We start from the raw sequence: 24,683 nt of genomic DNA, 5'->3' as shown, positions 1-24,683 counted from the left end.
CTGGAGAGGATTGTAGGGGCTTTGCAAGGTGGATTTAGATTACACATGGATGTGATCCACCTGACTCGACACCACGGAGGGGGCGCATGCGCCCCGCCTCCTCTCCTTCCATCACGGAAGGTCTTGTTGACCCTCACGGGGAAGGCAGTCCTCCACCCAGAGGCAAAAGCATCAAGGTAAAATTTAAGAGCATGCTTTTGTTTTCATTGTATTTATTCTGACGTTTACCAGCTGTTTATAGAGGGAATCCTGATTTCATAATTCAACAGTGTCATGAAGTTTCTTCTAGAATAACCTCATTTTAGTTTACAAAGTCTGAAGAAAAATCACAGTACAGGTGGAGGGCGGATCAGGCCACACCGGCCAATTTGGTTCTTAAATGGCCGAAGTTGGGAAGCGCTGGCTTTCCCCGAGAGCTCTGTGTCTCCAGCTGTAGCACTCACACCAATCTTGTTAAAAATGAAGCTTCTGAGTCAGTAGATCCCGGCTGGGGCACAAGATTCTGCATTTTTAACAAGCTCCCTCCTAGGTTATGCTGCTGCCCTGGCCTCTGGCGACTCCAGGTTTGATCCACGGACCAGCAGCGTCAGCATCAGCGGGAAGCTTGTTGGGGTGCCAGCCCTCAGTCCCATCCCTGGACCTGCCGTATCTTCAGTCACCGGACCCCCAAGTGGTTCCCGGGCACATTAACATTCGGGAAGCCCTGATCGTACATGCTGCTGCTGGGGGGTCCTCAGTGTGTAGTGAGGCCTGCCGAGCAGGCAGTTAGAGCCCGTGCCTGAACTACTCATGTGGAAGCGGGGTTTCCATTTCCTTGTTTCCAAATCACTTTACAAAGAGCTCATGGAAGGATGTTTCCAGGCCTGGCATGCCCTCTCTTAGGAACACACCTTCCAGAGCTTTCCATTCCACCACATGTCCACCTCTGCTCCTGTTTGCACTTTGAGACCCATGTCCTCTGCGTAGCTGCCTCACTCTCTGGATTCTCAGAAGCTGACGCCTGTGGCTGGTGCATGGCTGGACAGGGGACATCTATCTTTCTTGGCACTGCTGCTCCCAAAGGTTATAATTGGCTTGACAGATGTGTTCTGGCTGCAGCCACTCAGGGTGCGGGTGAGGAATCGTGCAAAAGGCTGGGTGCGCGAGGCTTGAAAAAATGGCCACGAGGATAGTGTCCCTGGGGAGACAAAGGAGGTGAGGAAGGACAGTGCTCAGCGGTGTGCCAGCTCCCTGTTCCTGCGGCCAGCTGTGTGGGGAGGACACAGGAATCAAGGCTCTGGGGTCTCTGAGAGTGGGAGCTGCAGGACCATTACAGTGATGACAGCCTGTGGGTGGCAGATTGTATATGGAAGGTGGCTGCAGCCATATCTCTTATCTTACCTGCTTTTCTTTTTTTTATTATTATTATTATTTTTTTTGTGGTACATGGGCCTCTCACTGTTGTGGCCTCTCCCGTTGTGGAGCACAGGCTCCGGACGCACAGGCTCAGCAGCCATGGCTCACGGGCCCAGCCGCTCCGCGGCATTTGGGATCCTCCCGGACCGGGAACCCGTGTCCCCTGCATCGGCAGGCGGACTCTCAACCACTGCGCCACCAGGGAAGCCCTTACCTGCTTTTCTGTAATGCGGACTTTGCCACACCCCAGCCAAGAGGTAGAGTAGGGTCCCCTCTCTTGAATCTGGGCTGACCTTATGTAACCCAGTGATGCCACAGGACTTCGGAGGCTGGGTCAGAAAAACCATTCAGCTTCTGCCTGGTCCTCTTGGAACCCGCAATCTGGATGAAGCCAGCAGAATGAAGAATTCTGACTATGCTGAGACTGCGGTGCTGGAGAAGTAGGTGAGGTGCTCCAGGCGGCAGCCCCAGCTGAGCTCCTGGCCAACAGCCGGCACCCATGGTGGCCACGTGACAGGCCATTCTGATGTCCAGCCCGCTCAAGCCTGCAGGTGATGCAGCCCCAGCTGACATCTAACTGCTGTGACCACATGAGAGATTCTCAGTGAACTCTTCCTAGCTGACCCTTCTCAGTTTTCTGATCCACAAAATCATGAGCAAAACAAAATGGTTGGTTTCAGACATTAAGTTTTGGGGTAATTTGCTATACAGCCAGAGTAACTGGAGTGTTCTGGAAGCTTTGGTTTTTACAAGTATATTCTCAAAAACAACTCTAAAACAAAATTCTTTTTCCTTAGTTATATTTAAAATGTTTTAAAAACACTGGGGCGCAGTGAGTAGGTTGTTACAAAATGAATCCCCCCACCCCCCACAAAGAAAGCCTGAAAACTGTCTAGTAAAAACTTGCAGATGGAGGCAAGAGTAAAATGATAAGGGTGATAAAATGCTGCTTTCTGTTCATGCTCTGTTAGGTACTTTATATTCTTTCATTTTATTTTTACTCCCACACTTTAAGGAGTGCCCATTTTATAGATGGGACGACTGAGGCTCAGAGATGTTAAGGAACTCACTAAGAGCCACACAGCCGGAGCTGGAGTTTGAACGTGGATGGACCTGACTCCATAGCCTGTCCTGCAGCACATGGAAGAATTGTTAACATGGAGAGCTAAATCTCTAAGTCTCCTTTCCTTAAGGACAAGGGCTCAGGACCCTTTGGGATCATTCCGTTCAGTGCTGGGCCCTTCAGGGTCACCTGGGGAGTGTTTTAAAATCCACATATCAGGCCCAGTCCATACCAAGACTGTAGGTCTGGGGTAGGATGTCTCCAGTGGTTCTGACCCATCTCCATTTGTCACCTCTGGCTTAGCCCAACCTCCCGTGTTGCAGGTGAGGGCACTGAGGCCCAGTGAGGAGAAGTGGCTTGTTCTGAAGCCCAGAGCAGCTTAATGGCAGAGCTGGGGCAGAGAGCAGGTTTCCCAGCGCCCAGATGGCATGCTCCCCCGTGTCTCACTTTGGAGGAGGCTTGGAGGGCCGTTAGCAGAAGTTACCTTACACATCAATGACGGGATCTCAGGGCACTTGCAGTAAGATCCTGCAGTAGAAATGTTCTGGACACAGTGCTGAACAAAACAGTCAGGAGCCGGCACTGCTTTCTTCTTGAAATTACATAAATACACGGACGGAGGGACAGAGTTTTAGGACTTAAAACCTCCACTGGGGGGAGAGGGAGGGGAGGAGAGGAAGAGAGAGAGACAGAGAAAGAGGGAGGGATATGTATAGAGAGACACAAAAGGCAGGTTGAATTTTAGGTCTCTTGTAGGTACGTGATAGGATTCAGTGTGAGGCTGATCAGACTGAGGGTGTTTTCTGTGGCAGCTGTTCAAAGTCCTGAACAGACATCAGATTCTGCAGTCACTGAGAGTCCCATCCTGCTGGGCTCTGAGGACACAGGCCTGGAGTGACCCCCAGCCTCTACACCCTCCCAGTGCAGCTGGACATACAAACAAATCATGATCATACAAAGGCCCAAGTCTAGGGTAGAAACCAAGGCTGTGAGACCCCTGATTCTGTCCCAGGGCTGGGATGGCTTTAAGATGACCCACCATCTAGGTTTTTCCTAAGACGGGCTTTTCCGGGGACACAAGGCTATCATTGCTAAAGCCAGGAGAGTCCTGGGCAAACCCAGACTGTTGGTCACCTGGGTGTGGTTCCCTAGACGAGAGGACAGCTTACCTCCGCGTCCTCCCCATCCTGGTGATGGTACCGCTTTTCCTGGAAGCCCAAGCCAGAGCCCTTGGAGTCTGCTTTGACCACCCACCTCCCATGTGCACGTTCTTCCATTCTGTCCTGCCCTTTCTTTCACTCTGCAGCAGTCTCTTGCTGGGACAGCTGCCGTAACCTCCTAACTCTCTCTGCCTTCCCTTCTCTGTTCTGCTGCAGTTCCCCATCTTCGCCGCTATCTGGAATGGGGAGTTTCATTCTACACTTCTCAGTAGAACCAATTCTCAGTAGAACCAATTCTCATTCTACACTTCTCAGTAGAAGCAATTCATCATTGGTTCAAAAGCCAAATTCCTTAGCCTGGCACTCAAGCCCTGAGTCACCTGGCCCCTGTTCTCCTTCCGGCCACATCTCAAGCCATTCTGAACTGAATTCACCAGGTGAAGAGCTGAGCTGGAGAGCTGGGAGGTGGCCTGATGGCCAAGAGCTGACAAAGCAAACCTGCAGTCTCTGTTCTTCCCCCCAGGTTTTCTCTTGGTGGTAGTTCTTTTCATCCGCCTGGATGTTGTGGGCTCCCAGGATGGTTGAGGGGTCGGGAGGTGCCGAGATGAGGAGGTGGCTGTTTAGAGCCACCAGTTTCCTGGTAGCAGCCCCAGAACGTACCGCATCCCCCTCTTCCTTCCTTCTTTCCTCTCCTCTGTGTTTCTCTCCTGTCTCTACCTTCTGTCTTCTCTTGAAGCTCAGTCTGCCTCCTGGTGGTGCTGATGGTGGCAGGGTGCCGTCTGGGGGAACGTGGAGGGAAGAACACCGCTGGTTCTTCCTCTGGTCCTGCCTGCTGCTCCCTCACCTTTGTTCCAACTCAAGTCCATTTCGTTCCCAGAGACTGTGCTGCTGGCCTGGCCTTGCCCCAGTCTGAGCCACCATTCTGGACTTCGACTCCCAGTTCACTTTGGATCCCCAAGTTTCTAGAGTCTTTGTATGTCAGCCTCATAGCCGTTCTCTCATGCCCACAATTAGTCTTAGCTGGCCAGTGGTGACAGAAGATTCTACGATCTTGGTAACTACCTCCATCTTTCCCCGGTTGAAACTGGCCGAGAGCCGTCAGCCGGGCAGCCTGTCCTCCCCCCGGCCCCCCGCTGCCCCAGAGGCCAGATCGTCCGCCTGAGCGTGTGCAGGAGCCACCTTCTCCAGTGCTCAGCCCTCACGCCTCTTTCTCTGTTTCGTTTCAGTTTTACGGAGTTCTTGGATCCATTCCAGAGAGTCATCCAGCCGGAGGAGATCTGGCTCTATAAAAACCCTTTGGTGCAGTCAGACAACATACCTACCCGCCTCATGTTCGTAAGTACCATGATTTCATGGCTGATTTGACCGCTCTCCCACGTATGAACCAAATGGCTTTTCATTTCTGCATTTCCAACCCCTGCTGGTGATGGCAAGCAGCCTGAAAAAAAAAGAGGCGAGCTGCCCATCAAATTAAAATTCAGTTCCAGATCAGGATGGTCGCCGCTTGGTCATGTGAGAAGCAATTGCCCGACGCTTTGGAAAAGAAGGGCCCTGCTTACCTGAGCTAAACCCGACTCTTTCCGAATACTTAGAGTAAAATAAGATGAGCAACTAGTGAACAGAGTTTCCTGCTCCATCTGTTTTTAAAAAAACCTCAGTTTAGCTGTGCTCAGGTAACCACTTTTCTGGGTTTTGCTGGTCAGTTGACCAGTGATGAGACCACTATGTGTAATTCACCCCTGACAGCATCTCTGGTCCTAGGATAAATGGGCAAGCATCCACATAGCTGGTGGATACACTGGGACATTTTTACCTCCTCGCTCTGCCCCTTGTCGATTACAGTCGCCTACACTTCCTCTACTATGTGCCGGGCCCTCGGCTGAGAGCTTAAGAAAGGATTATCTCATTTAGTCCCACCCAGTATCCCAGTGAGGAAGACGTCATTATTGCCCGAATTTTGCAGGTGCAGACCTGCATCCCAGAGAGATGAGGGAACTTGCCCAAAGCCACACAAGCTAGAGAGCAGCAGAGCCACGACTCACCTCCGAGCAGCCAGCTCTGAGCCCTGCTCGCAGCCGGGACGCTGCTCTGCAGTCAGGAGCCGAGTGTCCAGGACTCCTTGCTGGAGCTCACTGGCTCCTGGAGAATTGCCGTCAGGCCTTTCTGCAGCAGAGGAAGCATTGAAGCTGCCTCTTGTTACAGAGAATAACGCAGCTTCTGGACGGGCAGCCGTGTAGCTTGAAGCTTATTCCTATTGAGCAGCCATTGTGTGTCTTGCCTCTGGGAACTTAAATGACTGTTCCAGAGCTTTTATAGAGGACATGAGGAATATTGTTGCATTTTGAAACAAATCCCTCTGATTTTGTGGAGGAAATCTTGTTCATCGGTGATGATTGGAAAGATCTTTGTGTCTGCAAACATCCCAAAGTGCCCGGAACACTGCATGAGTATCACAGTATTATTTTAATTGCTTTCTCATAATTACTTTTCTGCTGGAAAATAAACTGGATTTTTGTAAATATCGGGGAAATTGAAAAAAGTAGGGTGCTTGTGAGTAGGGTATTACCTTACACTTGAGTATTAAAATCAGATTTTTTTCCATTTCTGCTCTAACTCAAATCTTCCATAAATCCTAGAAATAAAGTAACTAGTGTGTGTCTAACTAGCTTACTCCGTGGTTTTAATAGGGGAAGCTTCTGTTGATCACTGGTTTCCGTTTTCAAAGATTTCACGTTTCATGTACTGTAAAACCCAATTTGGAGTGAATGTTCATTTGGGATATTGTGAGAAATTTGTGGCTGTGTCCTAGATTTGTGAACAATGGATTGTTTTGAAGTCTAGATAAAAACCCCGCAAATATTCTGGCTGCAGACACAAATAGGATGGAGCACATTTGCATGCTGGCAGTGAAGAGAAGGAGGCAGTAAAGGAGTTCTTCAGTGCTGTGACTCTCGGAGAATAGAGGGGTATTCAGCCACAAACACTGATTCATACCCTCTAGTCTCCTAATGAAATAAGTTCAGCCTTTTGTTTTGTTAATAGTAGTTGATGAATTTCATTCATTTGGTCACAAGATTTAGTACGATTCCATAATAACACAAGGAAAGCAGTAGATACATTTAGAATATGTGTAACACAAGATGAAAAATGCTTTGTCACCACATAAATTAGGTTTGTTCTCCTGGGTTTTATTAAGAGTTTAATACAAGACATCATTTGTCTGCTTTTGATCCTTTTAAACATTCTGGTGTTTATAGAAGAATTTGTAATAGAACATATTTTCACTGTTTTTAAAAAATAGCTTTGTTTCCTTAGAAAGCTCAAATTTCATTATTTAATGCATAAACAGAATCCTGGGATCTCCTCTACTTCTGTTTAGAATGTTTTACTATAAAGGCAAACTTGCTAACTGTCTAATAACCAAAGTGTTTTTTAAAGGCAGCTGCTATAACCCAGATGTTTCTTTATTTGGGAAATCAGTGTCTCTGGAGTTGTGCCTATTTGCACACGTGCGCGTGCATGTGCGTATGCGCGCGCGCGTGTGTGTGTGTGTGTGTTTTAAAGGAGCTACTTGTTCAAATGTCACAAAAATAATATCAGAATGTTAGGGAATTAAGTGAGCAGTAATGACATCACCAAGAAGCCCCTGGCTGGCATCTCCTCTGTCCTTGGCACCATCAGCTGAGGTGACTGTATCTGTCAACATGAAACTTGGGTGTGGTTGGACCGTTTGATTCCAGGAGCTTGTCTCCCTTGATGACTCTGAGCTCCTGTGGACCAGAGAGGCAGGCTGAGCACTCTTTTCTCGCACGCTGCGTCCCGACTTAACGTTCCCTGGATGTTCCCAACCGTCAGCTGCTCCCTTATGCACAGAGGTCATGCTTCCTTTCTGAGTGTGTGGAGGTTATCAGATCATCTTTGAAAGCCTACTTTTTGGTGTAGGAAGACTCCCTTGGTGTCGGGTGTTGCTTTTCAGTACTCTCTTTGTGGTCTGTAGTAGTCGTGTCTTTGGGTGTCCAGAGAACACTCCCAGGAGCTGGATGTGGGTGAGGAAAGCCGTAGGAGCTGCAGGTGATGGGAAGTCAAATCAGATTGAACCCCTGCAGGCTCCTGGGGGACACGGTACTCTACAGCAAAGTGGAATCTGGAAGGAGGCGGCGGAGAGGCTCAGGTAAACTTTTAGGGATGTTCATTATCGCCCTCCTCCTTCTCGTCATGGTAGTAACAACCGCAGGCAGCATCTCTTGAGTGCAGGCACTGCGCTCATCGTTTTACAAACAGCATCTTAGTGAATTCTCTCAGAATCCTCTGAGGTTGGCACTTCCGTTATCCCATCATTTCAGTGGAGAAAATGCAACTGTCATGAGGTTAAACAGCTTATCCAAGGTTTACAAGCATCAGTGTCTGGACCAGGATCTGAATGCCAGCAGTCAGAGTGCAGACGGCCTTGGAGCCACTCGCCTGTGCTGCCTCCTTGGGGGCTCAGGTGAGGTGGCCAGGTGGTGAATGCAGTGTGTCACACACAGAAGAGCAGGTGTAAAGGCACAGACACAGCAGAGCCAGGGCCGCGTGGGCCCCACGAATAGGCATTTGCTTGGAGTGCTGTGTGCTGCAGGGGGCCAAGGGCGGCAGGGATCCAGGAAGATTGTGGACAACTTCACGTAAGTTAATTAGTAGTTCATTCAGCAGAAAGTTACGAAGCACCTTCCTTGAGCCAAGCCCAGCGGCGGGTAGTGGAGGCGCGAAGCTGAATAAGGTGTGGTTTCTCGTCTAGTGGGGGCACAGACATGAACATGAGTCAGACGGTTGAGCATCACAGGAAAGCCCTTGAAGGACAGGCAGGACTCAGGTAGGGAACTGAAGGAACGGTAAGTGTTTCCCAATTTCTTTCCCTGGCTTAAAAAAAAATGTACCCAAGACCTGTCCTTTGCCCCTCGTTTTGCTCTGGCCATGATACTGATATGTCCAGAAGATTTACTTCTGTAGAATATCGTTGAGATTGTGTTGATTTGCTAACCGGGGTTTCTATTCTGGAATAGGATGCTTCTAAGGAAGATGGAAATAAAGTCAATTTGGGGGGAGGAGGGAAGGAAAGGAGACAAAGCTGGCTTGTGATAGTTTAATTTTTAGACACCTTTGAAAAGCCTTCACTCTTGGCTTTGTGACGGGCTATAATTGTTTGCCCACAGCAGGGCCTTTCCCAGGCGTTTGCTTGTCCTGAGTTGTTAAAAGCACCGCGCAGCACACCTTTCTGTCAGATGCTGGGAATTAGGGCACTTTGGGCCCACTGTTTTGTCTGATGTGGTTGAACCCCAGGGACAAGCTCTTCTCTGGCTAGCGCCCTAACATCAGGTGTCCTGGCTTCAGCCCCTCGGTGGTTAAAAGTGCTTGGCACACTCATGCCCTTCCCTGCGCACACACTGCTCCATGCCTGGCAGATTCCCAGAAGCATGCTGGCCACACAGTGCCTTGTATCAGTGCCCAGGTTTACCCACTGTCTGCGTGTAGCAATGGCCGGGATGGACGGCACTTCCTGTGTTGGTTTCATTGGTGCATGCACAAGGCAGGGCCCTTGCTGGAGACACTGGTCCTGTAGGGCACGGGCAAGGCGCCTGGAGTAATGGGGCTCTTCCCTGCACCTGACCTCCCTGCACAGATGGGCTGGAGCTTAAAGTGCTCTATTCCCATATGTCTGGTTACAGGATCCTGGCATTGGTCATCTGTTCACAGGTTTCCCTGGGAACAACAATCAGAATTTCCTGGATACTAACTAACTCTCTGCTGGGCCTCGTGGGTGAGCAGTTGGCAGGGGCTCTAGAGTGGACTGCCTCGGTCCACTCCCAGCTTTGCTAATTACTAGCTTCGTGAATTGGGAAAATCACCTCCCCTCTCAGTGCCTCAGTTTCCTTATCTGTAAAAGGGGGCTTTAACAACACTTTCCTCCCTCCCCAGGGTGTTGAGAGCTTCAAATAGGGTGATAGACTTACAACACTTCACTTAGGGTGTGATCTATAAGAAGCATTCAACAACTACTCAGTGAATTTAAATCCTTGCAACCATGCTTTGCTATGTATATCATCACTATACCCATTTGATAGATGAGAACACTGAGACTGAGACTCAAAGGTGAATAGGTTAAGTGACATACTCAAGGTCACAGAGCTGAAAATATCAGAGCTGGGGCATGAGACTGGTTCTACTAGATCTGAGTCTGTTCCCCACATTCATTTTGCTCCACAGGAGCTCTGGCTTCCTTGCCTGTGGAAGAGCATCATGCAAAACCAGCCACATCCCAGGCTCTGCTTAATGACTTTCATATGTTATCTTGATATGTGGGTGCTGTGTAGCGCATTTGCTTAGCAGTTTACGAGACGTTCTTTGATACAAGGTGATCTCACGCTCAGTTTCCCCATCTGTAAGATGAGGCTGTGGGGCTAAGCTGATCACTCTGATTCAGGACTCCAACCCAGGCAGCACGGCAGCCCAGATCGGAGCGTCATGGTCCCAGTAGCTGCAAGCAATTGTGTGTTCCCTTATCTCCCTGAGTTCCAGTTTTGTTTTCTGTACAAGGAGGATGTTTCCCCTAACGGAGTAGCTAGAGGATTAGACAATGTGTGGAAAGGCCCTAATACGTAGTAGGTGCTTAATCCATGACAGCTGCCACTAACACTTCTGTGACTTATCCATGTTCCTGGAAACACGCCCCATTCTTTCCTTCTCCAGCTCCAGAGTAAAGGTGTTTACCATGCTTTATTAATGCTTCTTGCTTCTGAGGTGAGAACTGCTACAGCACGGGTTAGAAGCACAGAGCTTGATTTAAACAGACTGAGTGCAAATTCCCACTTTACCACTTATTAGCTCTGTGACTTTTAGCAGGTTGTTTAACCTCTCTGTGCCTTAGTTTTCTATCCATTAAGTAAGGAGCCTGCTTCCTAGGGTTGCTGTGAGGATTGAATGAGTTAATTTACCGAAGTGCCTGTAGCAGACCATGTCATTAGTGAGTTTTCGGAACATGTCATTAGTGAGTTTTCAGAAGCGCAGCCCTTTTCTCATAACTAGTGGGGAAAACTCAAGCACAGAGAAGGGGTCAGTATGTTCCCTGCATCCTGAAGCAGTGAGTGGCTGGAGTTCATTGTCCTGGTCTCTCTCAGGTCCCACTTAATAAGCACAGACGATTAACTGTCTTCCCACTGGGCCATTCCCAGATTTTCCAATTTTTTTAAGCCATGGAAACATTAATCTAAGGGAAACAATCCCAGGGGAAATTTTGTCTGTCCCTTTCTGTGCTCCATCTCCACACCTGTTTGGAGGTAGAAGTAACCACTCCCACCCCTGTGTCTCTGTGTCCATCTTCATCTCCTCCATGGGCTTGGGCAGCAGAACAGTGCCTTCGAAAGGCGTTTGTCAGAACGTGGAAGGGGCAGGCATTGGTTTAACTCAGTCCGGTTTGCTGAGTGAAAGTGGGGTGCTTCTTTTTTCTTCATTCTTTCACTCGGTTCAGAGGTGCTTTTGCCCCAGAGGAAGTTGTTTTCCTAACGTGTTGGCTTCTGGGGCTCATCTCTTAATTCCAACTTCTGGTTGAAAGGGAGTTATAAAAAGTTGGGGGCAGCAGGTGGTAAATGTAAGTAAGTCTCTGTCCTGATCTGAGGACTGCGCTGCCCAAGGATACGGCAGATATGTTTCCAGGAAGAAGGAGCGAGACCAGAACCCAGATGTCGTTAGCATGAGAGGAGCAGAGAAAGACCCCTGACAGTCACGTGCAGACATTTCTGTTGCGGCCGCCTGGGCGGGGGCTGGGACCCTAGCCTGGTGGCTGCAATTCCTCACCTGCGAAGCTCGTGAGATGGGAAGCCCTGGGCCCTCCTGGTGCTTAGCCTTGGCCCAGGAAGCAGTTTGTCCTTGGTTCTAGAAGACAGACCAACGTGCATCTGCCTAGGAGAGTTAAAGTGCTGTCTGGTTGGGCAAGTCTGGATGGGGATGTAATTAAGAGCGGGAGAGCTGAGGCAGCGAGCAGTGCTAAGAGGGACCCCCTTGGCCTTGAAGCTGTGAGCTTGGAGCCACCGGGCAGCTCTGATGCCTTCCCCGGCTCCGACTCCCGGGCTTGGAGCCGCGGTCTCCCACGCGGCGCCCCATCTCCTGTTTGGTCACCACAGTCCTGCTCGGGATCATCTCCTGTAGGCAGCCTCTGGAGCCTTGGAGGGAAAGTCTTCCGATTCATATTTTCTCTGCGGTTCCATTTCTGTGTAACCTCAGACTGTGCCAGCTGGGATTGTCCTACAGTGTTTCCTTCGGTTCTCCATTCTCATATTTAAGGTGTGACTGTGGGTGGGGTCATTGCAGCTCTGTTCACTGTTCAGTGAGCTGCTTCCTCCTGTTTGGGGTGGTAGCTGGTCTCTGGTGCCCAAAGTGAGAGGAAACAGAAAGCTCAGGACTTCTTTGACCTCGACCGTAACTTCGGACTTACGTAAGCAGGGACTTCAGCCATTGCTCTCTAAACACTGAATGTGTGAGTCAAAACTGATGCAGTGTTTCTCAGTCCCCAGCATCATTTGAGATGCTTGTTACACAGTATGCTTGTTCTTAACTCACAAGCGAGTGTGGCCTTTTTGAGTCGCCCCTGGGGAAATCCCCTGCTTCAGTTCTGAATCTTCTCTTAGAGCTGTGTCACAGTCTCTTCTGAACACCCTCTGTGGTGATGGGACTTGCTGATGTGGCGTTTTAATAGCCAAGTCATTCGGGGCCACTGCCGATAAGGAGGCTCATCAAGCCGGTTACTACCATTTGTGCTCAGAAAGAAACCAGCCAGTAAGGAGAAGCGTTTTCACGTCTCAGGAACTGGCTCTGAAGACAGCTCCCAAAGAGGAGCTCCCAAGATGCTTTGAGCTCTGGCAGTCTGGCTGTAGCAAGTGTGCAGGGCCTCCGAAATTATTTTGAAAGACTGTGCATTTGGATGAATTCTGTTTTTTAAAAAAGGAGAGTATCTTCTAGCCATGCCTTAGTCTTGGAAAGCCCCTCTCCAGAGTGACACCGATCAGAGCCCAGGTGGAGCTTTCCCAAAGCGGGAACGCTGTTTGGTTAATAGTGACACACCTCACCACTCCCACCACCATCTGTGAGCCAACTGTAGATTTGTGAGATATTTAATCCCTTTTGATTGTTATCCTGAGACGTTATAGTCATAAGGAAATAACATAAATACCTTTTTTTTGATTGTTGGAATGTTGAAAACAATGTACTAATTATAGAATGCTGACTAAAGATTAGACATGAGAGGCAGAAAACCTGACCTCCAAAGCTTGGCCTTGCTACTCACCAGCTGTGTGTCCTTGGGCACATCATGTAGTCCCCAAGCCTGGCAAGGAACTGTCACAAAGCCAGCGTGAGGATTTAAGAGACTCCAGTACCTGACGGTACCCAAACATAGTTCCTGCCTCATAGAAGGTTCAGTAGTGAGTGTCGCTTGCATCTGAATCCCACCAGCTTGGTTCATTAAGCGCTTACTGCACTCCCAAGTGCTTTGGTCCAGGGGAAGAAAGGGGGTGGAGGAAGGGAAGAGGAGAGACTTCATGGAAAAGGACTAACCTCTGCTTTGCAGTGGAAATGAATATTCGACAAAAGAACACCAAAGGGGAATGAATCAGGCGACTCTAAGCAAGTCCCATGTGCTCCCATGTTGCCAGGGAGCTGAGGATGGAGGCCAAGGGTTCTTCCGCGCCTCTGCAGGGGAGGACGGGAGGAGGGTTACTGGCAAAGATGAGTCAGTATACTTATGGACTGGTCTTTTCTGTTTAAAAAGCCACCACTTGGGGCTTCCCGGGTGGCGCAGTGGTTGAGAGTCCGCCTGCCGATGCAGGGGACACGAGTTCGTGCCCCGGTCCGGGAGGATCCCGCATGCTGCGGAGCGGCTGGGCCCGTGAGCCATGGCCGCTGAGCCTGCGCGTCCGGAGCCTGTGCTCCGCAGCGGGAGAGGCCACAACAGTGAGAGGCCCACGTACCGAAAAAAAAAAAAGCCACCACTTAAAACGTGGCTCCCAGCAATTACAAATCAGTTATAACCCATAATCAGACCTCTGATTTTTCAGGTCTGTGGAGTCTCTAAGTATAGATATAAATCCTTCTTCGTTTGAGGTCAGGAGTTCAGTAAGATCATTCAACTAGTGAGTCTAAACGAAGCTAACTGGAACTAGTTATCAATCAGCCCTCTGATAGCAAACTGCTGTCCTCATAAGGGATTCTTTGTTATTTCTTCCAGGCAATTTCTTTCCTCACACCCCTGGCTGTTATTTGTGTGGTGAAAATTATCCGGCGAACAGACAAGACTGAAATTAAGGAAGCCTTCCTAGGTAGAGTATTCACAGTTCCTGCTTTAAGGGATGGGGCTGAACTTAATTATTTAGGTCGCTAGATTTTGAAAGTCTCAGTTGCACCCAGCTGATTTTTCTCTTCATCAAATTAAGTTTGGAAACACAAGACAAGGTAAACTTTTACCCCTAAGAAGAACCAGTGCACGGGTGGTTTAAGTACCCCGTCTTCAGGGTCAGCCCATTGCCGCTGTCCCTTGTGCTGAAAGTGAGTGTCAGACTCCCCATCAGAGCTCTGTGCTTCCCCGGCACACCAGAAGGGCAGCTCTTGGCTGTAAGGGAAAGTGAATCTGAAACTTTGTCACCACTGACTGTCCAACCCCACATTTGTGGCTAATAGGCCCATATTTAAGGGCAATTCAAAAGTCAACCACAGACTCCTTGACCAATCACCATTGGCTAGAGACAAAAATGTGCAAAAGCAGATGTAAAATATAATATAAACTGGAAACAAACTCCATAACTCTTCTTCAGTTTGGGGACATTTGGGCAGTTAATCAACTGTTATTATGTGAAGAATGCTCCAGTCTTTGCCATTGATTATAACACCATTGTTTTCAGTTCTCCCCAGGCTGAGCCATATCTGCACGTGACATGAGGCTGACATTTTTAGGGTTAAACCCATGTTTTTTCTGATCTGCATCTTAATCAAAAGACTGAGTAAATGACAGCATTGAGAGAAAGCAAAACTAGTTGGCTTGTTTAGCAACCAAAATAAACCACCTGGAGGCCAGGTTTTTAGCTTTTTGATGGTTGGGAAAACTGAATTAGGTTTATTTTTTGACATGACACGTTAAATTTACCCAACCCGTCCGTCACACACATTGTGTTTGTTGGTGTGTTGTATAGGCTCACCATTCAGTTAGGTAGTAAATCTGGAAATATGAGATTCTTAAGTAAAGGTTATGTTTGTTAATTACTGAGCTTTGAGGAAATGAAAATGTAGCGAAACATGGTCTCCCTTGTTCTTTGTAAGGGAAGGAGGGTGAGGGTGAGATCTAGGGAATGCAGAGCAGTAAAGGGACAGGGAACATTCTTATATAATCAGGCTTTGGTTAGGCTCTGTCTAGTTGAAAAGAACAGAATTCCTCTGAAATTACATCAAATAAGTTAGAGGTTTGCTTACAGGGCTATAACAAGCAATCTCACAGACATCCAGGAATAGGGAGCAGAAGGACAGAGGAGCCTCGTGGGGACGGAATTGGTATCCAGGCCACGAGGGGTGGAGGCGCCCCTGCCACCTCACGGCCCCTCCTCTCTGCGATGTGCCCTTCCTCTCCTCTCACTCCCTGCCTCAGTCCCCTGTCTGGACATCGTTTCTGCTGCCTGCACCTTTGGTCTGTGTGAGGTTTGGGCTCGCAGTGGTGGGTGCCCCTGGCCCACCCCTGTATGACCGTTCAGCTCCAGTGCCACCTCGAAGTTTCACTGCATCTCGTGGTCTAGACTTCCCAGGTGGAGACTCTGGCTCGACTCATTTCTCACAAAGCCTGGACACAAAAGCCCCGAGTCTCTGGCCAGCCTGTGGACGCCTTCCCTGAAGTCAGGTGTGGACCCCTGGCTGCTTAAGTGCGGGTTGATGCTTTGGTCATCACATGGTCTCTGTCTCCACAGCTGAGGTGGTGGAAAGGTCAGGTTTTCCAGGAAGGGCGTAGGTGCCCTCCCACATGGAGCTCGAGCATCTGGACAGATATCACTGTGGTCCCCCGAATGTCCCTTCAGGAGCCCTCTCAGTTGACCTGGAAATCCCTCTGCTTCACTTGTCATTCTAGTCGCTCCCTTGACGCGGAGTCCCGAGATATGTGACTGTGGGTAGGAACTGTCTTTCATGGTTATGGTTATAATTTACTGCCCGCTCTTGGAGCTGGGCTGTTGTTATGGCAGTGAATAGCTTACAGTTACTTTCCCTAGACCTTTCATTCTCTGCTAAATCTCCCTTAGGATGACATCTCAAAATTGCACCCCATACCCGGCCTCCTATATGTTAACAGAGAAGGCGGAGTTATTGGATGTTCTGTTTGCCTAGATAAATGAGAGCCTGCCTTGTAAAAATGATGAAGAACCTCCCATTGTACACAGTTTGTTTTAAATTGCTGCTTTTAGGAAGCCTTGGAAGTAGCGGGTGGGGAGAGTGATCTTTAAAAACCAAGGACAGAAAACTAGGTGTAGCTTTTCCACCGTTACCTGGGATGCAGGACTTTCTCAGTGAGGGTGGTTTAGTGCTGAGGTCCCTTCTTTAGCCAGGCATCTTCAGCAGACCCGAACCCCCAGAGCTCCCCTGATCCGCCTGTCCACAGCAGCCCCCCTTGTGCATCTGCTCTTGGACAAGTGAGGCCTGCCCCGCCCAGCATCGGGCTCTAAGGGATCTGGCTGCAGAACAGCCAGGTCTGTAAATTGGAGAACCCTGTTTTGGAAGGACTGTGGTGCTGAATTCCCAACACCAAAAGTAACAACAACAAAAGCCCCTCTTAATCCTCTGGGGTGCCTGTAAGCAGGAGTGCCCTCCATATAGGCCACTTGCAGGCCAACTCACATGACACACTGCTTTGAATTTCTTTATCAGACACAGTCTGGCTTGTCTTTCTGACTCTTCTCTCAAGCCCGCAGTGCTGTGGGATGCTGTAAACACAGCCCTTAGGAACCAGGCCCACTGGGTTATTGTTAATCAACAAGCCACCCCCTGCCCCCATGATTGGCGCCATTCATTTCCCGCTTGGCCAGCCTGTCACACATCTAATCTCAGCCCAGCCTTCCCTCTGGTATCAGTGAGAGGTCCCCTATCTTGGTCCCCCTGGGGGTTGTGCTATTCAGATGAACATAATAATCAGTTCATTTCACTTCCGGAAGGCTGCAATGACTCCCACCCTAAGTACTGTCGTTGCAGATCCCCACTCTCTTCTGTCCCCTTCAGGCTTTTGGATCAGAGAGTGAAGCTGCCAGCTTATATCACATCCACACATTTTCTAGCTCAGCTACTTGAAGCTTTGCAGAGAACTGCTCTGTGCTCCAGTAAATCCAGCCGGTGCAGAGGTTGAGGACGCGTATGGTGTTTCTGGACTGGTGTAGCAGTCTCTGAAGTTCCCCAAGGGCATTGGGAGATCAGCTAGTGACGCTTGTTCCCAGAGACCTTCTATGTGCAGAGGCCATGCTAGGACCAGGATACGAGGGAGTCTGGCCCCTCTGGGAAAACACAACAGTGAGCCCGCTGGACTAGCCCTGAGAAGAAAAGCCCCTGTCATCTCAGGGCTATTTCACAGCCTGTTAATTGTCATAGCTGTGGGAGAATTCTGCAGTGAAGATGACCCAGGGAATTTTCCCTCCTCTCTGCAAAGGAGACCTCTCAGCAGTGCTGTGAGCTTGTGAGAAAGAAGGGAAGCCAGCGTTTTAGGAAGGAAGGGTCTGTGCGTGCAGAATGTAATCATATCTCTCCAAGTCCCCCCACTCTTGCTTCCAGTTTATATACCCCAGTTGCGTGCTCGGTATTTTAAAGGTGGTGCCGCGCTGCTGACGCATGCTCTGCTCTCCACCCCGGTGGCCCATCCCTCCTTTGCTGCCACAGTCAGATATGGCACTGCTGCCCATCCCGCACTTAGGGGATTAGTTTCCCTTTGACAAAGGTGTTCATTTGAACTGGTCCCTCCCGTTCTCTTTGCTTCCCATGACTTGTTAAAAGCAGGTGGGTTCTGTCTCCACCTCAGTGGCCTGTGCCCTTGGTGACTGTTGACGGTTCACAGTACTTTCCGTTTGTAGAATAACACATTTGTCTCCCTTGATGACCATGAATTGCTCCAGGCAGCTCCTTTCCGAAAATGGCTCTCCGCTGCTATTTTCTTACGTAAATCTCAGCTAGTATTGAACAGTTAATACTTGCCAAAGGGAAATCGTAACTCATATGCTTTATTATTCAACAAAGCAATGGAACGGGGCATCAATAGGTTTTTATTGCTTATGCAAAGCATTTGGCCTTCCATCGCATTGACTTGCCTTTTGTGCAGTCTTGATAAACACAGGAGAGAGGTGCAGGGTCCTTGCAGGGAAAGCTCCATGACTCATTTCATCTGCACGCTTTGGACGATCTGTGCTTCATCCAGCAAAGTCCTTCCAAGCTGCTGGGAGAAAGTCCCTGTGCTGCCTATTTTTAAAGGATGTAATCCAGAAATGCCTACTGTTTTAGGTGGCAGGAAGCACCACCTGGGCAAATCTTTTCAAAAGCGAGCGAGGTTTTGGGGACACTTCACCTTCTCGGAAACGGTGATTTGTTTGATAACAAGTGGAGAGCCGTCAGCAGGAGACGCGGGTCAACAAGGAGGTGACAGCTGAGTGGGCACGTCCTACTTGCAGTAGGATTCCAGCAGCTGCTCTGATTAGAATTGTGTCTGAGAAGATTGCCAGAAGGAAATAAAAAAGTTATGTTTCTTGCTACCAGTAGAAGGGATTCTACATGCTGTCCTATTAAATCTGTTCCTATCAGGCCAGAAGATGATAGATGGGCTTCTCAGTGATATTGAAAATTTCATTCAAGGAGGAGAGATCAATTTCATGTCACAGGGGCTTGGAATTTTATGAGTCACTCTCCAAAGTCCTGTTCTAATTACATTTTCCTTTAGCTGCTCAAACTTGCCTCCCTTTTTTAGAGTATTCGCTCATATTTCTGTGGTCATAAATTAAACAGTAGTATGATGGAACAGAGGTGATGGTGACGATGATGATAACGATGATGACGATGGTTTTGATTTGCGAGCCCGTTGGTTATTTTTCTGTCTGTTGGTTTTGTTTTGTAGCCGTGTCCTTGGCTCTTGCTTTGAATGGAGTCTGCACAAACACTATTAAATTAATAGTGGGAAGGTAAGTTCCAAAAAAGAAACAAATAGTGACTGATTCTCAGGGTTTTCTACGTAGGAGCCTTGGCCGCAGGACACTGGATGGGACAAATTTGAGCTCTTCTGGTTTTCCCTTAAGTTATCGTCCTTCTGAGATTTCTGTCCTCAGCACAGATCTTTCCTCTCCTTTGAATTACAAACTCAGTATTTCAGAAAGCAGGGCATCAATAGTAAAGCGGTATCCACTGACTATACTTTCTTGTGGACCAAAGCCCACTGCTGGCATCTCTGGTCCATCCACTGATGTTCCAGGGCCTCACCAGACACCCGCTCACTTGCCAGTTTGGGCCTCCAAAAAATAAATAAGCTTTCTTCCTTATCGTTCTCTTTGGAATAAGAAACCTGGATTGGCGTTTGAGCTTTGGCTCATGGCCCATTTCTCTTACTCCCCTGGGAAGTGATTTCTCTTGTCCATTTATCTTGCCTCCTCCCTCAGCCGCTCTGGCAGTGAGCTAATCTCTGTAGAGATGAACCGTCAAAAGACCCGAATTCAGGACCTGACCTTGGCCCTGCCTGGCTGTTGGCCCTGGACAGGTTGGTTCCCCTCTTGGAAGCTCAGTATCAGTGATCATGTAAATACTTGGTGCGTGGTGCTGGCCAGGCATCACGGGGGCAGAAGAGGGATACAGATTGCGCAGTGCGTGGCTTGGGGCTGCAGTGTCCTTGCAACTTTCCAGGCTTAGAGTTGCTGTGGGGCCTGATAAAATGCCGATTCCCAGGCTGTGTCCACTCTGAGGTTCTGGTTCAGTAGGTGAATAGCCGCACTTGGAGGAACACTAGCCACATAGGGGAGAGACAGTAAGCCAGCAGTTCTGGTAGATTACTGATAATTGGTATGTTACAGATATCGATAGATTGTTATTGGGCCCAGATCCCAGAGCTGGAGGACCAGTGAGTCAGTCTGTGTGAACTGTAACCCAGTACGTACAGGAAAGGGGGATTGTGTTTACAGTGCTAGCAAGACCTTGTCCACGGCAGGCATTCGGCAAAGGTTAGTTGAATTAATGTGAAGTAATTCACCATCACACATCTGTGTGAGAGTCCACACTTGAGTGAGGTGGACAAGCGTGGGGTGAGCTGTGTAGGCACAAGAATCCAATTGCTGGGGTTCAGAGCTTGTCTTTGCCACTTACTGGTTGTGTGTGACCTTGGGCAGTAGTGTAATCTTTCTGAGCCTTCATTTTCGCACCTGTGAAATGAAGGAGGTCCGAGGGCCTGCCCCAGGGTTGTCATAAGAATCGTATGACACATAGAGTCATAGATGTAGAGAGCAAACTTTCGGTTACCAAGGGGGAAAGAGGGGTGGGACGAATTGTGAGGTGGGGGTTGACTTATATACACTGCTATGTATAAAATAGATAACTAATGAGAACCTACCGTTTAGCACAGGGGGCTCTACTCAGTGCTCTGTGGTGACCTCACTGGGAAGGACATATAAAAGAGGGGAATCTATGTATACATGTAACTGATTCACTTTACTGTACAACAGACACTAACACAACATTGCAAAGCAACTATACTCCAATAAAAATTTTAAAAGGAAATAAAATTTAAAAAAACATGCACCCATGGGCGGTGCTTAGTGCTGGGTCTGGTATGCAGTACGTACTCAGTACACGTTATCCGTGATTGTGGCAGGAGGCTCGGCCTCGGGGCCGGCTTGTAACCGCCTCCCTGTAGAGCCTCCCCCGCAACCTGGACCAGGTGCCGACCTGGCGACCGTGTGCTCTGCATCTTGGAGCTGGGCTTCCAGGTCCTCTCAGTGAGCTTAAGTGAGACTGCTATTTAAGAAAGGGCAGGCAGTTGGCCATCCAAATTCAAGCTACAGGGCCACGAGGAGCCTGGAGGCTTGGGTCCTGGAAGCAGCCTCCGAGTAGCGGACCCATAGGTGGAGGCAGGAACTACCCTCTACTCCGCCGGCCCTGGGCTTAGGTGGCTCCTGGAAGTCACCTCACTTGACCTGCAGGACCTCACCTTTGGGTAGGTATTGATCTCCCTTTTTTACAGATGTGGAAACTGAGGCTGGGGTGGGGGATGGCTACATGACCTTCCCAAGGTCATAAAACTAGTAAGTGGCAGAGTGGGAGTTCCAACCCAGATCTCTCTGACCCCAAAGCCTGAGCTTTGCCTAAGCCCATAGTGTCTTCGGGGCGGGGCAGGCTGCGCTGTTGATGGCAGGCAACAGGAGGAGCTAGGACAGCAGGGGACAGCGGGGTTAGCTTGGGGTTTGTTTGTGATGGCAGCGTTTTATATTGAAAATGTCCATGGTGTCTTTTGTAGACCTCGCCCCGATTTCTTTTACCGCTGCTTTCCAGATGGAGTGATGAACTCGGAAATGCACTGCACAGGTGACCCCGATCTGGTGTCCGAGGGCCGCAAAAGCTTCCCCAGCATCCATTCCTCCTGTAAGTTCAGTGGCTGGGCCACTAATTCCTGGGTCATGTCTCCTCATCACTTTCTTCGGGAGTTGAGAGAAAAGAGTTGATACACGAAGGTCGAGCACCGTTCACTTTTCTTCACTGGTTGGCTTAGAAACAAGATATTTAATAGGAAATAATGAGCCTGAGGACAAGGCTCTGGAGTTTACAAAACATTGTATATGTTGCTTTTGTGAACTTGGCGGAGTGTGACATGTGACACTTTACCCTTTGGCAGTACCAATCAGAACTTAACAGTGCGAGGGAATTAACCATGTTCCCTGGGACCGTATGCCTTTCAGCTCAGTATTCTCTCTAGTTTACTCCTTCAATGAAGGTAGTGTATGTGTGTGTGTGTACCAACATATAGTATGTATGTGTGTATATATATATAAATGAACATACACCCTCCCTAATATATAGTCTGATTATGGGTATGTGAGCTGGGACCAGCCTTAAGCAAAGAATAACATGAATCAGGTGCAGGGTGGTGTAGTGCAAAGCATACAGCTCTTTAAAGTGTGACACATCCTGACTCCGCCAGGTCCTAGCTCTGTGACTTAACCTCTCTGTGCCTCAGTTCCTGCTGTGTAAAGTGGGAATAAGGCCTCCGCTATTGGTTGGAGTGAGGGTTAAAATAAGAGATGGGCATCACTGACATTGCTGGGGCGTCTGCCGGGCCCAGATGTTAAAAAGGTGCATTATCTTGTTTAGTCCATTCAGTGTCTGTCAAGTACTTGGTATCATGCTTCAAATAAACCCCAGTCATCCATGCATTGTTTGGTCTCAGGGCTGAGGTTCCCAGAGTGTTCTGGTGTGTGTCTTCATTCGTTCCATCAGTGTTTACTGAGTGACTTAGGTGCCGGGCACTGACTGTGATAGGTGCTGGGGACACAAAGATAAGTGAGACACAGCGCGTGTCCTGGGGAGTCCCCGGGCAGTGCAGGCTTTATATTTAGGTTGGTGATTCTGGGATCATTGGAGAGGAACCAGGCCCACAGGTGACCACCTGGGAGAGGACAGCCTGCTCTCCTGACCCAGAGTCCTTGATTCCCCACAGGTCTGATCGTTGTTTAGCTTTGGCGAGCCTGTTACCTTAGTCTTTTCTCTTTTTTCTAAGTACCCGATACACACCTGATAGTGGCTGGATCAGGGAATAACTGGACGGCCTTTCCTGCAGGGTGCTTGTTGAGCATTTTGCTCAGTCATTAGAGATTAGGGCCTGTCAACAATATAGAGGTGCCCGGCCGTCTAAGTGGATCTCCATCAACCTGTGCCACAGCCCTGCCAGGTCCGGTTGTCCCCACTTTATGTACAGGGACAGTGAAGCTTAGATGGACTCAGCAACTTGTTCAAGGACACTTAGCCGACCTTCATGCCAGCCTCTAACACGATAGTGTCTTGGGCTTTAGGTGATTAAATACAACAGGGTGTTCACAGCCCACGTGCATTTAAATAAATAACTCATTTTCTCCTCTGGTTTACTGGAGACTTTAGTGGGTTGAATAATGGCCCCCAAAAAGATATGTCCAAGTCCTAGCCCACAGGACCTGTGAATGTGACCTTATTTGGGAAAAAGTCTTTGCAGATGTAATTAAGTTAAGGATCTCGAGATGAGATCATCCTGGCTTTAGGGTGGGCCCTAAGTCCAATGACAGATGTCCCTACAAGAGAAAGGCAGAAGAACATTGAGACTTAGAGATGCAAGGAAGAAGGCCACGTGAAGGCAGAGGCAGTGATTGCAGTGACGCAGCCACAAGCCAGGGAGCACCTGGAGCCACCAGAAGCTGGAAGAGGCAGGGAAGGAGCCTCCCCCGGAGCCTTCACAGGGACCGTGGCCCAGCCAACACCTTGATTTTAGACTTCCGGCTTCCAGAACTGTGAGGGAAGAAATTTCTTTCATTTTCAGCCACCAGGTTTGTGGTAATTTGTCACAGCAGCGCTGAGAAAAGAAAAAGGAGACTTAGATTGAACACATTGGCTTTGGAGTCATGGGGGAGACTGAGAGAAAGCACACTCCTGGGCATGCTTCCTGAAATGCCCTCTGAGGTCAGTGTTGCCAGGGGCACAGCCTGCATGACGGTGTAGGGTGCTCCAGTCACTCCCGCTGTTTAAGGTCACGCATCCATTTGGGTTCACTTCCTGTCCGAGTTTGTTCTTCGCCTCTGAAGTCATGTTTTGTTTTAAGTGAGTCTGTTTCGGAGGCAGTGTAGGTGCCAGCTGGAGGAATGTCTGCAGTATTGATTTCCTATCTCCTTACTGTCAGGGATTCCTGTGCTGGCATTGTTTAGAGGTACCTGGGGTGGTATTCACCTGGGGTCCGCTTCTGTCTGGTCTCCATCTGTATCCTGTGGGGTCACTCAAGTTCTCCATGGTTTTAAGACATGTTCTGTTCTCCCAAAGACTCGGTGCTGAGCTTCAAGGGGCTTCAAAAATTATAAGCAGTAAGAAGTGAAACCCTGTGGGAAAACCTTAATCCTGGCTTTCAAACTGTTAACTGAGGACTGCAGCACAATTTCGTAGCTACTGTTGCATTTGAACTTGGGAGGGAAATAGGTCTTATGTGACTAACTCAAGCTAGAAGACTGCTGGACCACAAAGAGTAGAGGGCAGGCCCCACAGAAGTGTTTCTTTCAGAGGCGCACCCTCCCTGTCAGATGCGTTTCCTGACAAGTCTGCCCACCAGCTGCCTTGTCGAATGCAGGGCTGATGTCCCATCTGTGCTGGACAAGTGTTTTGACAGAGGCTATTACTATCTCTTGCTTAAGATGTACTTATAATGTTACAGATTTTTACTACTTGCCAGACACAGAATCCTCCCCAGTCTCTAGGCTTTGGTGAGTATTTTCATCTGCTCTCTTGCTCTTTTATGACAGGTCAGAGGTTGCCTTGCAGGGAGCTGCCGTGTCCACTTAGAAAAACCACCAGCGCTGTTTCCTGGATCTCTTATTGTAGCTGATAGGAAGCCTAGTGGTTGGTGTGACTCTTTGCTCCTCGGAGAGGTGGCAGGCCTCAAAGGGGGCGACCTCAGTGGACTCACATTGTATGCACACTCTTTCTCCCTTCAGTAAAATCAACTTCGTGGGTTGCATTTGGGGGAGTGGACACAGGGGCTCTAGACCAAGGGATCTCCGGAGACGAACTCCCCATTCTAGGTAAACGTGGGTTTGCTTCTGTTCTCTTCACGGGTAATTGGTGACTGGAGGGTCGTTGAGGTCCACATGTTGTTCTGCAGAACAGCTGGTTTTCTTTGAACACAAGAACAAACGTTGATTACTTTTGGAAACAAAAGATCTTGTTCTCAGTTTACCGTAAGCAGTCCAACGGCACTGCCCTGAAGGGCTCACGTGCCAGACTTTCAGCAAATGGCACGTGCCTGTGGTAGCCACGCCCTGGGACTTGCTCTGTGA

The 24,683-nt window shown here is 49.0% G+C and overlaps 1 protein-coding gene across 14 annotated transcripts in view; it reads left to right on the top strand.

Moving 5' to 3' along the window:
- Positions 1-24,683, top strand: part of PLPP4 (phospholipid phosphatase 4) — a 491,600-nt gene that overhangs the window by 324,127 nt on the left and 142,790 nt on the right. For 11 of the 14 annotated variants that reach the window (XM_079900490.1, XM_079900497.1, XM_079900493.1 and 8 more), the window contains 4 exons: positions 4,845-4,953; positions 13,871-13,961; positions 18,758-18,821; positions 21,137-21,261. In XM_079900490.1, coding sequence (XP_079756616.1) covers positions 4,845-4,953; positions 13,871-13,961; positions 18,758-18,821; positions 21,137-21,261 — 389 coding nt within the window. Of the gene's footprint in view, positions 1-4,844; positions 4,954-13,870; positions 13,962-18,757; positions 18,822-19,797; positions 20,837-21,136; positions 21,262-24,683 lie in introns of those variants that run through there. The other 3 variants (XM_079900489.1, XM_079900487.1, XM_079900488.1) reach the window with 3 other exon arrangements.

This window comes from Stenella coeruleoalba (genome assembly GCF_951394435.1).
Source record: "Stenella coeruleoalba genome assembly, chromosome: 16".
NCBI classification, from domain to species: Eukaryota; Metazoa; Chordata; class Mammalia; order Artiodactyla; family Delphinidae; genus Stenella; species Stenella coeruleoalba.
Note: the sequence above shows the minus strand (reverse complement) of the source record. Positions and strands in the feature narration are given on the sequence as shown.